At 42.5% G+C, this 14,402-nt stretch overlaps 1 protein-coding gene across 2 annotated transcripts in view; it reads left to right on the forward strand.

Annotated features, from left to right (window-relative positions):
- The window catches only part of CTNNA1 (catenin alpha 1), a 235,030-nt gene that overhangs the window by 35,262 nt on the left and 185,366 nt on the right, over nt 1–14,402 (forward strand). For both annotated transcript variants that reach the window (XM_088451270.1, XM_088451266.1), the window contains 3 exons: nt 4,254–4,449; nt 11,569–11,735; nt 12,728–12,847. In XM_088451270.1, the coding sequence (XP_088307396.1) occupies nt 4,254–4,449; nt 11,569–11,735; nt 12,728–12,847 (483 nt within the window). The remainder of the gene's footprint in view (nt 1–4,253; nt 4,450–11,568; nt 11,736–12,727; nt 12,848–14,402) is intronic.

Raw genomic sequence — 14,402 nt, forward strand, 5'->3', positions numbered from 1 at the left:
GGCTCTCACTTCCACAGTATTCCAAGGCCAGTGGCTCCAGTGAATTGCAGAGAGCCAGGCTCACATAGCGATCCGGTGTCACCCACTGCTACTTAGAAACATGGCAAAAGTAATATAACCCATGACGGCATCGTGAAGTTAAGATTAAGGCTTGTGAGGGCCCTGGGGAAACTAAGATGTGAGGGCCCCCCCAATAAAAATTACACCCTGCTCCGCCGCACTGCTGCAGCTACTATTCCCCTTATTTTGTCTCCTCTCCATTACATCATGTCCATGGCATTGATGTAATACATTGCGATGCTGCTGGGAGATGGCCAGGGAAGTACATACTGAGCCAGTTCAGGACAATGAGTTGGGGCCTTTGGTGACTGCCCCATCTGACCCCCCCACCCCCCCATAATCCAGCCCTGTTGATGATGTTGTGATCACTCTTACTACATGAAAAAGGCCCAGGTCATCTCTGCCACAGCATCACTGGATGTTGAGTATGTGGTTACATGTTCTACATAGACCTGGATACATGCTTTACTAAAACAAGAAATAAAACTCTCAGTTCTAGTTCCAATGTGTTCCAGGACCCACTGCTCAAGAACAACTCCCCACTGCTGTTCATTGTGTTCTAAGCTAAAATATTTGTATAGAGCTTAAGCTAACACAATGTGTAGCAGCTACAGAAGTGAAGTTACAGGTTTCCCAATACCCTACAGTTCTGTTTTATTCTACTATCTAATAAGTGAGATTTAATTGCTTTGTTTAGTCTTTGGTGCCACAGTCTTCACTTGTTACTAAATTCCCATGACACTAGTCTGTGCTGTTGGGGGAACCCTGTTGCTTCCATGTCTCCATCATGGTACTGTCTGTGTGACATGGCTATTTCATACAATGTATAGGTCACTGCCTCCCACAATATGACCACACTCGTCTTAAAAATACTATGTGATGTAGCTGGCTACAGATTGTTCTAAATTCACTGTGACAGGATGATAATTTGCCAAGCAATACATTTTTATATAGAGTTTACTCTGTTCCTTGCTTACCTTGCCACTCATGTGGTACAAGGATTCCCTCTCCCTATTACTGACTCCTCCAACAGCACAATGTGCTGGTAACTTGTCATCACCCGGCTCCTATACATATATCTTCTGGGTATCTGTGGTCATGCTGCTGCAACTTGAACAAACTGGTTGGTGTTGTCTAATCCCCATATCGGGCACAGGTCGAAGCTTGGAGAAACTGAGCTCTACCGCAGGACGTCTTCATTGGTACAGGAAACAGGTAGATGCAGGCTGATGTTAATTTTTCCAATAAAAGGTTTAAAAAGTAAACGCCTTGACTAAAGGTGCTAGGAATATCACAACATACAGATGTACTAACGCCACAATGTTGAAGATGATATTGCTTATTGTGGCCGGGTCCCCAATCCCGATAACTGCATCCGCCCACTCCTCCCACCTGACTAATGGCGGTCGAGGCACTGAAGGGGTTATATCCCTCATGCTGCTGCGCCATATTTGAGCATGTTATTGGCACCAGTTGCTATTTTCAATATACTTTTGTATGATTTGTGCTACAGCCCCGGAACCCCTTCCGGCGGCTGCGGCAAAGATGTGGCAGCCCCGGACCATCTCCTGCATCTGCGGCACAGCAGATTAGGCACCGGGGGATTAGGTGTAAGGAGCCGCTGAGTGCTGCATGCTGGGGACCGGGAGCCTAGTTCAGGGTGCCCCAGCTCCCCAGTGTGGCCTTTATGCTGGAGGACAGGGAAAGCCCGCCCCCGGAGCCCCAGTGCTGAGGGCAGGTAATGGGTTTAACCACTGGTGCGCTGCACCGGGGGAGAGTGCCCGGAGTTGCCCGCTTGGGGGACCAGGAAAGTCGGCTCCCAGTGTTGCATTTAAAGCTGTTCACCACCAGTGCGCTGTGCTGCATTGGGGCAGAGAACAAGCAGTCCCAGATTGCAGGGCTAGGGGAGCCGAGCACTGAGTTCCGGGCACTGTGTGTGCTGGGGTCTGGGAGAGTAGCTTCCTATACCACCAGCAGTAAGATGGATAAAGTCACAGTGCTTGGACTAGTATTGCAATGGTATATATTTAATAAAATGTGTTGTACCATATTTTTTTGTATAGTGCAATGTTATAATACCCTGATGCAGGGAAACAGTCACAATGTATAAAACTATGTAATGGATGTATGTTAAATGTATATTTTAAAGTTAAATTGCATTTAACTTTTTTCCCTGAAAGGCCAGGGTATCCACCAGAGCTCTTCGTGGGTTGCTGGATCCCCCAGCCCCCTTACAGGAATTCTGACTCTCGTCCTATGCAGTCTCATAACTGAAAGTGGTATGTGGAGGTGCGTTGGGAGCTGGCCAATGCAGCCAGCTAATTAGTTTCAGGGAGCTCCAAAGAACTTCCCCTCGGTGTCCAGGAGGCTGCTGGCTGGGGATCTTGTCTGCCTTGTCCTGAAGCCCAGAACTGGGTAGACAAGGCAGCTAAGTCTCTTTAGCAGATTCCTGGAAGTACATTTTGGAGAGAACTTTCCCTCATCCGAGACATGGCGGCACCTGGGTGGTGACGATTACTGTGGGTGGGCTCAGGCACAGATGAGTGACCACTCCCTACTGTCCATTAGAGACCATGTTAAATGTGAGCATTCTTTGTGCATGCCAGGTACATGCACTTAACTCGATTGAGTAAAAACCACAGGGCGGACTTAACCCTTGTGGTATTGTGTATTGGAGTAGGATAAAAGATGAGCCTGCGTTGCCTGAAAATGTGTATCTTCTGTGACATCAAGAAGAATTGTACTGCTACTGAACATCTGTGTGCTGTGATACCCCCAAGGGGAAGAGTCTTTTTGAAGACATTTTGAGCAATAAATAAGATGTTTTGGAATTGAGCCCAGTGTATGCCAGCTACCGTGCAGGGCCTGGTCTGTGTTGAGGGACCAGTGGGAGCCAGCTGACACCAATCGGGAGGTGTGGCTGCAGCACGTACACGCATACACAGCAGTAGGCAGTTCCAGGTGACGTTTGAAGAACAGTGAAACAAAATAGTGGTTGCTCAGATTAACTTAAGTCTTTCACAGGTGCTTGAATAGGGAGGGGTTTACTTTAGACTAGAAAAAAGAAAAAATGCTCTTCGAACAAATTCTGGACAACTTGGACTGATGACATGGTGCAGTATCCTGCTGAATTATTTTGTCATTGTGGGGGTACATAAAGGGATGCAAATGTTCATCAAGCAATGCAACATAGTTGTTAAAGCTCAATAACGTGTTCAGACAGACCAGCAGACCCAACCCATGCCACATAAACACACCCCACGCCATTATGGAACCACCACCAGCCTGCACGGTGCCTTGTTGAGAGCCAATGACCTAATTTGGTCTGCTCCACACCCAAACCCTACCATCAGCCCAAAAAAACTGGAACTGTGACTCATCGGACCACACCACATGTTGCCAGTCCTCCAGGGTCCAGTTAGCGACATCACAAGCCCAGGTGAAGTGTTTTGTCCAGTGTCGTAGTGTTCACAGGGGCACTTTGCTGGGCTATCTGCTCCCATATCACATGGAGGCTAAAGAACACTGCACTGACCTGTTGGATATGCATCTGATACCTCCTGCAGTGAATGTGGATGTGATTTGAGCCAGTGTCTCTTGCCTGTTACCACAGACAATTTTAGCCAGACGCTGCTGGTTGGTCAATATCATTAAGCACAGTGGGTGGTCAAGCCTTCCATGAGGTATTACTGGTACACACTGCACCGTAGATCGAGGAATGTTGAATGTCTAGACAACTTCGGAAATGGAATGTCCCATCCGTCTGGCACCCACCATCATGCCCCATTCAAACTCCGGTAATTCACGACACCTTACCAGCAGCAGCCTAGCTGATGTTCACACTGGCCAGATTACAACTGATGCAGGTCTGGCATTTCCAAGATGTCACAGTATGGTGGCACCACCTACCATTACCTTTACATACTGCGATCCCATGACTTTTGGCACTTTGATGTATTGTTGTTTAAATATACTGTTATAGGTGTTCAGGTATAACACTACCTAAATCTGTTAACATCAATGGGTGGTCTCTCTTCAAAGGATGGGTATAGTATCTACGCCTATCCACTCCACCATCAGCTGTCGTAAATTGATTTACATTATACAGCATGAATAACTTCTGTATTATCCATTCATGCTGCCTAACTTTGTGTTTTGCTAACACAACATTCTTATATATTGTTTATACATAGGTGACTACGTTGGTGAACACCAGCAATAAGGGTCCATCAAATAAGAAGAAAGGTTGTTCTAAAAAAGCTCCTGTCTTGGCTGCATCTGTCGAACAAGCAACTCAAAATTTCTTAGAGAAGGGAGACAAGATAGCTAAGGAGAGTCAGTTTCTTAAGCAGGAGCTGGTGGAAGCAGTGGAAGATGTACGGAAGCAAGGTATGCTGTGTATCATAAGCTTACATAATAGTAATGCTATAATTCTGCCCCTTATATGTGACCTCTCGCACACATTCTCTTTGGCTCTCGCACACACACACTCTCTCTCGCTCTCATTCATTTTCTCTCTCTCCTTGTCAACTTTGAAGGCTCTTATAGTCTTTAGGGATGTAACCCATTACAAGTACATGAAGAGCCTACAGATGACCAGCAAAGCCAGGATTTATAAATGAGTTTTGTCTCTTATTTCTCCTTTATCCACTGGGAGACAGTGGATCGTGCTTGATGCATGTGTTCCACGATTTTACGTCGCTTGTGCATAATATGAAATTGTTATTCCATTCCAATTGTCAATTATTTGTATGATCTGCATTGTCTTCCAGGTGGCTTTATTGTTGGCACACTATTGGGGAGATGTACTAAAGCTTGGAGAGAGATAAAGTACCAACCAATCTGCTTCTAACTCATACTTTACAGACTCTGTTTGAAAAATGATAGTTAGGAGTTGATTGATTGGTATTTTATCGCTCTCCACTGTATCACTCTCCAAGGCTTAGTACATCTTCCCCTATAGCCTGTAAAAAATCTATGTACTTGGATAGATTTGATGTTAATGAGCCTTCACCCGAGACGATCAGTCTTTTTGGATAGTTGGTAGAAGGTGCTTTATTTATGATTCCTAGTTCCAATCCTTCTAGGTTTTGAATTAATTCCTTCTGTTGGACCCTTTTTTTAGTTTTTTTACATGTTTCCGTGTCTGACATTCTTCCACCTCTTGTGGATATTTGCTTTTATCCAGGATGACTAGTCCCCTTCCTTTGTCGGCAGGTTTAATTATAATGTATTATTAAGCCTTCCTTTTCTTGGCTAGTTAACATGGTTAGCTGGTTTAAACCAACCCGGTCTCTTTTTTTTTTTTTTAATGATGTGATTACAGGCACAACATCGTGACTGGTATTATTCCACATTCTTGTTGCTTGTGGTCTTTATCTGAGTAAGCTGAACTAATGCAGTAAATCACAGACTGCAAAGATATATAGGGTATGTGAACCAGATAATAGGTGCTAAATCTGCCTTGCATCAAGCTAATGCTCGGTACACACTGGCCGATATATTGGCCGATCAATTGATCGGCCAATATATCGTGCCCCCGTCGGCCAGTGTGTACAGACGATATGTCTGTGAACGACCTCATTCACAGACATATCGCATTGGCTGTGCTGCACAGACGATTAATGGATATGTCTGCAGACATACCTGTCCATCAGCAAGTGTGTACAGGCGATCGCCCGTACACAAGGGCGCCGAGAGGGGGAAGGGGGGGGAGCCGCGAGCGGGTATTAGTTACCCGGGTCCGGCACTGCTCCCCATCCCTCTTAGGTCACAGCAACCCAGCACACACTGCTGTGTGCTGGGCTGTACCGGGAGACTGTCAGAGGCTCCTATGCCAAAGGGGGGGGAGCGATCACGCTGATCGCGCCCCCCACTGTTTCTGCCCTATGGAGTTTTTGTACATCCGAACAGTTCAGGAATTGAATAGCACGATACGCTCTTATGTGCGAAAAGTTTGCATTTGCAAATGCTTTTTACCAAAACGCGACTTTTCACACCTAATTGAATTCCCCCTGTAAGCAGCGTACACACTTGGCGATATTACTGAGCGATTGCACGATTACAACATCGTAATCGTGCAATTGCTCAGTAATCGTGCACTATAATGACTTAAACGACCAGCGATGCGCGCTTCCCCTGGTCATTTCCGACATCCATCATCGCCTGAACATGCAGGCCAATCTGCCAATAACGACATATTGGCCATGTTCAGGAATGATGGAGGGTGCCTACGTATTGTTCAGTGTAGGTGCTGCATGGGATCAGGAACGACTGTACGATTACAATGTCGTAATCAGACTGTGTGTACGGTGCTTAAGTCTCTGGTGTCACAAGTGTCAACTTGTGAATGGTGGACAAGCAAAAAAATAGAAAAAGTTGCCCCTAATGTATTTCCCATTATTGAACCTCTTCCGACTGCACAAGCATCTTCAGCTAGTGTAGAAAGAATGTTTTCTTACGTTTTAGTACATTCAAAGCTTCGAAACAGCTGAAAAGGCCTCTAAACTAGTTTTTTTTTTTTTTTATTCAAAATGTTTAATGGCAGTGACATGTCCAATTCTAATGCTCTCCTTTTTTGTGTTTGTGTGTTTCTCTGAAAAGTGCTTTTGCATGTTTTATTTATGTTTAGTCTAAAATTTGTTTTTCAAACCCCAATAACTTTGGATTGTTAATGTTGGAAAGAATTAAAACGTGATTGATCAAGGTTTCTAATACATAGCAATGTTTCGCAGGAATACATTTTTTTTTTCTTTCATTTGAACATTTTTTTCATTTGAACATTAATGCAAAAAAACTGGTTTAAACAAAAACAAAACAAAAACAAAACAAAAAAAAAAACTTTTTTTTTTTTTTAAACTTGTTTTTTTCCAACCTTGCTGGTTAGATTATATTTCACTTTGTTCTTTTCTAGTATTTTTCTTATTTCTTCCTCAATTTGTTTCTGGAATGTCTCTGTGTGTTGATATGGGATTTGTACTTTCCCCTGTTATTGGGTCTTTGATAATATTTCTTAATAAAGCGTTTGCTGATGAATTTTTGTGTGTCTATGTAAAGGTTAAACTTCTTTCTGAAAGAATGTGGTGCAAATTTTTAGCAGTTTTACTGCTTAGATTGAAGTTGCCTTGCTGTTCGTAATTTTCTATTGCTATTGTCTTTTTCTTCTTGCGCCCCTTCGTCTGGAGAACAGTCATTCCTTTTGTTTTTGTGGGCAGCTTTCCATTCTGGTCGTTCTTCCAGTTTCCTTAAGCTGGGTACACACTGCACGATGTGCAGCCATCAATGCGATCAAGGATTCGACGGCCGACATATCGGGCAGTGCCCGACCACCTGATATGCCGGCTCCCTCCCCCGCATATGGCCAGTATGGGATCGTTCATCGATTCTCCAGATCTCTTGTGCATGCAAAAATATCTGGAGGAGCAATGGACGACTCCACGGTAGCGCGCAGTGTATGATATCATTCCCACACACGGAACAATATAGCTGCGATATTGTTCCAATCCGTCAGATCGGCCGCTATATTGCTCCATGTGTGGGGGCCTTTAGTGCCTCTACAAAATGAACATCTTTTCCTTCTAACTCTGCATTTAGGGTTATTTTTCTTGATTTTTTTTTTTTTCAGTTTCCATACTTCTTTTTTTAAAATTTTTTTTTTTTATGTGCTTTTTTGGCTAAATATTTGTGATTAATGTATGTACTCCACCTTTTCTTCTTTCTTTGCTGCTTATGTCCCCATTGTAATAGATTGCGGGGCCCATTTATCAAAGTGCATTTGAGGTAAATTCCCCGAAAACACCTGTTTTCGGGGGTTTACCTCAAATACTAAGTATCCCCCGAATGTAAGAAGGAGGGACCGCAGCAGGTATCCATTGCCGCCGGCAGCCGCCTCCCCCATAGGTTTCTATGGGGGATGCGATGCTGCCAAATGTATCAATATCGGGAATGCGAAGCATTCCCGATATTGACCCCAGCAGCTAACGCTATCTGAAGATAGCGTTAGCCGCTGTGTCCTATGGGCACTCACCGCATTTCAGCGAAGATCCCTCCGCCGGCAATGGGCGCCGCTCATGTGCAATCCTCGGGACTGCGCATGCGCAGCAGCCCGGGATGCGCTCCGGCGACATCGCAGGGACGGGCTCTTTTCGGAGCCCGTCTCCCTGCATGTGCCGGGTCATACATTCGACCGGTATGATCGCATTTTGCAATGCGATCATGGGCGATACTGCATGCCCTGATCGCATTGCAAAATGCGATCCTTAATAAATGGGCCCCTGTTTGATTAGGCTTTGTGAACTGTTTTAGGGTAAGCAAAGTGTTTGGGGTGTTATGGTGGGAAATTTCTCCTTTGTGTGGGAATCTGTGGTTTCTTTTTACTGTACAGTGTTTTCTTTCCCCATATTTTTTGTTTCGTCCCTCTTTATTGTTATAATTTCTTTAAGATTCATAGGTGTGTAACTTTCCTTGTTTTCATCTCTCATTTGTTGCAATTAATTTATTTTCGTTAATGTCTCTAGAATTTTCTTTTGTTTCTGTTGTACAATTTCTCTTTCCAAGTTTTCTATCTTATAATACGTCTTTTGCTTTAAGTTTTTCTATTCTGTCATTTTTTGTAGTGGTTCGAAATTCTTCTATGTAGTGTTTTATAGCTTCATTTAGTATTTTAGTGAAATTTTTCTGTCATCTATAATTAACTGCATGAGTGCTTTTGAGCATATGTCTAAGGTCTCATTCCATTTTTGGAATAAGTCAGGTTGTATTGGCTCAAAGCTGGGATTTTTTTAGGATTCTTACATTTCTCTGGATTAGATACTGTTCCAAATATTTGGAAAGTGATATCTCCCACCACTGTTTCGCTTCTTGTATGTATATTTTCTAGCTTGAGAAATTGACTACAGAATTGATCATCCTCTACGGGCATTTCTGGTGCTTTCTGTTTGAGTGAAAAAATTTAATCTAAATTGTTAAGTCTATGTGAATGTATGTTGTCATGTTAATAGCTGCAGTGTTGCACTTTTCTAAGAGTTAGAAATGTATACAGTGAACTACGCTATTAATTGAAATAGTTGCTCCGTGAATAATGGATTCATTAATGATACATAAAACAGCGCTTTTATGTATTTCATGTAGATTAAACATATAGGCGATATAGTTAGTAAATATAAAGAATAAAAGTTTAAAAAGTAGAACCAAATAAAAAAAATAAGTGTGGTTTAAAACAATGTCATTATAGACTAGTTGCGGTGAGCGGATGTTGGTAACCAAGAGTTTCCGTATGCTGCCGGTATTAGCGATTCAAGTGAAACATGCTGCCGATGCTGGGATTTTAGTAGGTGTTCTGTCTGGGGAGGGGAGCTCAATAGCCACACTGGTAATAAGGGGCTTAAATCATCAGTGATAGCCAGCGTGTGTCCGGGCAAGGTAGTAACTGTACACTGCACTCCTGTAAGGGTGAGTACACACCTAAACGACCGCAATCATGCTGTTTAGGGCGTTTTGCCTTCACCCTGGACATCGCATGATTGCCAGTACACACTGCACAATTTAATGAACGAGGGAACGATTACTTGTTCCGTCCTTCATTAATATGTATGGTGCTGCATGCGATATCGTGTGATTGGCTGTGCAAAACAGCCAATCACCCGATAACACTTGCGACCGCGGGAGCACGCAAATCGGGTATACACACTGCATGATATGCCATATTTGTCATTCTAATTTGGCTAAATCGCCTAAATTGTGCCGATATCGTACAGGTGTGTACCCACCCTTAGACTTCAGGGTGAGTGAAGATCTGGGGGAGTGTGTGTTAGTGCAGCAATTTCTGTGACTGTGCAGGATAATTCCCATTACATGGAGGGATTTAGATCAATACTAAAGTTACTTAGGTGGCAGAGTTTCACAGTAATCATACTATCACTAAAGAAAGGAAATCATTTGAATGAAAGGACAGCTCCGTGCTTTTACACTGTTAATTATCTAAGCTATTCTTTGACTACTGTATTTGTAGCACAGTTAACAGCAGATACTGTTTCCTGTTTGCAACTAAGGCCCGTATTCAATTAGATGCGAAAAGCCGAGATCCACGAAAAAGTATCGCCGATTGCGACTTTTTGCCTGTCAGAATTTTATCTCTGTATTCAATTCCATCCGCTTTTCACGTACGCGAAAAGTCAATGCAATGTAATAGGCAAAAAAGATTCGCCTCTGAATAGCAGTAGAATAGAAGTGCAAAATTCTTATTTTGGGGTGCGAATGTGGGTAAACCACTCAGAACCTTGGGACAGTCCCCCAAAGGACAACTGCGTCAAAAAATTTCTGTAAAAAACGTAAGAACACCCCGCTAAGGTACTTTTGAATTTGGGGGCGAAAAAGCACAAAGTGGTGGAAACAGCTTCGCAAACTAGTGAAATAAGGTTCTGGGGGTCAAGTGTTTTTGGGTTTGCAGGTGCTTTTATAAAAACTTCACTTTAGAGACATTAAAAGATGCTGGCACCCATTTTTAGGTACCCCAAATTTTCCAGGACTACTTATTTTCTCCCAAAAAATACTGCTTTATGCAATTCTTCACCACTTGTGCAAAGGCGCAAATTAGAAGCAATTGTACCAACTTAAGTACCCCAAACAGTTTTATTAGGGCTATTCGGGCGCTACTACGTTGATCCCCAATGTTTCTACATCTATTTGGGGGGTTCAGGCTGATTTCCCCGATTCTGACACCACTTTCCGCCTGTTCTGACTTCACGTGTTGCAGTTTTCATGTCTTTTGGAATTGAATAGGGCGAATAGCGGGGACGCACACGTTAAGTTTCTGCGGCTAAAATACACGATGTAGGCAAAAAGTGCAGCATGCAAAACTTTATCACGGGTGCAAAATTAATTGAATACCGCCCTAAGTCCCAAAGTTCACAAGGAACATTTATGCTTCATACTACAAAGCATTACATGAGCTAAGAAATAGAGAAAGATTGGGATTCATATTTCTTTAACAGGTACTCAACAAATTAAGGAGCCCCAGTGAACTTATTACTGAGTATTCCTAATACTGAGTATTCCTAACTTGTTGACTATTATTTAAGTATAGTGTCACTCCATTGTTCTCTGTTTGGATGATATTGTGTAGTATTAGGCCTAAGAAATGTGATAACTGCACTGACAGCAGGAAAAGTTTCTAATGTTTCGATGTTGTATTATGTTACATAGTCTCCAGGGTACCCTGATGCTGACGTAACATTATACAACATTGAAACGTTGGAAACTTTTCCTGCTGTCAGTGCAGTTATTACTGGGAGTGCAGCCAATATTGAATCTATGTTTTGGGCTCCATGACAAGAGCACCTACGAAGGGCACCGGGACTATTATATGCTGATTCATAGGAGTGCCGCCCGTAAATGTATGTATGTGTTTGTGTGTGTTTTTCCTTTTAAAATTGAAATGTAATGTATATAATTAATATTCTGTGAAATGAAAAACTATTTCTGCTTAATAAATGTATATATTATTTCCAGGGGAGACCATGAGAAGCGCTTCCCAAGAGTTTGCTGATGATCCATGCTCCTCTGTGAAACGTGGAAACATGGTCCGAGCTGCGCGTGCATTGTTATCTGCAGTTACTAGGCTGCTTATTTTGGCTGATATGGCTGACGTCTACAAATTACTTGTTCAGCTGAAAGTGGTAACCTATTTTCTTTTGCCTTTATCTGTATGCAGTTTACACTTTTAGGGGCATATTTATTAACATTGTTACTAAAATAATGTGAAAATGGGTGTTTTCACATTATTTTATTATCACATGAATTTACTAAAGGGCAATTTGAGTACAATTCCCAAAATTCTACTCCACAATCTAATTATCACCTGTTTTTAGTAAGCAGATCACATTTCCCATTACAAGTATGGGAAGTGTGTTCTGCCCAGATTTACTAAAAATATATTGTGAACAAATATTGTGATTTAATAAAAATATATTGTGAAAAATACCGGAGGAAGCCCTGTGATAATGATGGCACAGAAGGAAGCCCTGGAGATGGCATTATCCAGTTTTTCCCCCGGTTCCCCAAGTCCTGCTCTACTCTAACAGGCAGGGCAGAGCTGGGAGTCGGGCCCCAGTGATCAGCTGTGTAGTCTACATAGACCACAAGCTGATCACTACAAAAAAAGAAAGAAGAAAAAACACTTACCTGCATTCATAGACCGGTCAGCTGGTCTCCGGGCTCTTGCACTGTGACTTTGGTCAGCTGCTGCATAGAGCAGCTGACCGTGGTCAAAGTGCAGGAGCCAGGAGACCAGCTGACCAGAGCCGCAGAGGATGTCACCGGACCACCGATCACCGAGGTAAGCTGAGCGGAAGGGGGGGGGGGGGGGGTTGCGGTGTCCGGCAACTGCGCATGCGCAGACACATTCTCCCTATATTTTTTCCAATAAATACAGGGAGAAGTGTGCAAATAGGATTTGCAGGGACAGTGCTTTATCGCAAGCTCCGCCCCTGCTTTCGGATGTTAGTACATCCATGTGTTATTTCCTAAATTCGCAATGCAAATTTAGTCGGAAATATCACACTACAACCGCATTTTTAATGCGGATTTTAGGAAATCGGGGCCTTAAGGTTTGAAAGGGAAAAAAGCAAAACTACTTCATAATCATTAGTGCCTTTTGTTTGTCTCTCAGGTGGAAGAAGGCATTGCAAAATTAAGAAATGCTGCCACAGAGCAGGACCTAGGAATTCAATACAAAGCATTGAAAGCAGAGGTGGAGAAGTTAAATTTAATGACTGCGAAGCGGCAACAGGTAAAAAATACAAGTTATTAGTAGCGATATTTATCACAGAGTACATGTCGTTCATGTTTCATTTTGTGGTGAACAATAGCAAAGGTTCTGTCTACCTACAGATGTCTCAATGTTAGGAAGTGCAGAAAAATATCCAAAAGTTGACATGTCCTCTAAGGCAAATGGATCTGTAGGACCACCAATACTATGTTTTACATTAGACAAGTGATGTCTAGATCTCTGGATCTCTCTTTGCCTCTCTCTATCTGTGTCCCTTCCTCCGTTGGTGCCTCTTTTTCCCCCAATGCTTTCTCTGTATTATTGATCTCTGTCTCTCTCAAGGACCTGAAAATGAACACTGCTTATTGCCTTATAATGCTCCGATCAGCACCCGTCCTGATGAAAGGGAAAAAAAAATTAGTGATGGCTTATGCGGTCCCTTCCTGGTCTGGACTTGGCCTCTTTAATGCATGTGTGCGTCGATCTGGACACGCATGTGCAAGCACAAATTACCGGAGAGCATTCCAAGGGATCCTTCTCCAAAAAGTAATGTGTGTAAATATATCTCATAGGCTATAATAGCTAATGGGACCAAGCTTCGTAAAGCTAAGCTTGCAGTATAGGGACTGCTTTGTTAGTGTAAAGAGAGGGACTTTATTGCCTATATCTGCTGTGATATCCCCTTGTTAAATGACCCCGATACTCTAAAATGCGGAAACTCTTGGAAAACTGCAGTTTTTGGAACATTGACCATATTTTTGTGATCAATATACAGACCCCACAGGATTGTGGGCATCTGAGAAGCTTGGGGGGGATCACATCACAAATGTCTGCAAACGTGTTGCTCTTGCTTTTTCTGTTATTAGTCTTTTGTCTTTCCTGTTTGTCTGCGTTGTTTTCTGGTAGTTGATTTGCCAGTAGGTTTAGGTGAGGATGGCTGCATTATCAAGGGAAAGTGTTTCCCATTTCTGATCCTGAGGCTTTAACAAGAAAGCATGGTATTAATCTTACCCTGGGGGATATGATCGTTCAAAGCATTGTGACCTATCTATAGCTAAGGTGGTTAGCTGTACATTGATTGACTTCTAGAATACATAAGACTGTATTAAATCGTTAGTCAATGAGGTGATTTCCGAATACTTTTTGATCCTTTGAACCATGGTTGCATTTATAATAGTTTTCCTATTTTTAACTTGAACAGTGAAAATAGTTTTCAACGTTCCACCTTTTAGGTATATGTGTATGTGTCCATGTTCTAGAGAATATAGGTTGTAAGCTCCACTGGGACTGATGTGAATGACTGTAAAGTGCAGCGTAATGTGTGTCTGCACTACATAAATAACTGTTAATACTATCTGTTAAATAGTAGCATTTGTTCCTGACATAGATCAGGCATACAAGTGTGTATTAAATTAAATATAATTGTCTGTTTTCACCTTTCCAAATTTAATGGGAATCTATTTGCTTGTAATTAAATAATGCAATCAGATGACTGCGATTTGATACAACATAGCCACAGTGTTAGTGATTTAAGTGCTATATGCTGGAGGGGTCGATACACAATCAGACAGTCAGT

The sequence above is a fragment of the Taudactylus pleione genome, unplaced genomic scaffold (assembly GCF_031769625.1).
Source record: "Taudactylus pleione unplaced genomic scaffold, aTauple2 ptg000025l, whole genome shotgun sequence".
NCBI classification, from domain to species: Eukaryota; Metazoa; Chordata; class Amphibia; order Anura; family Myobatrachidae; genus Taudactylus; species Taudactylus pleione.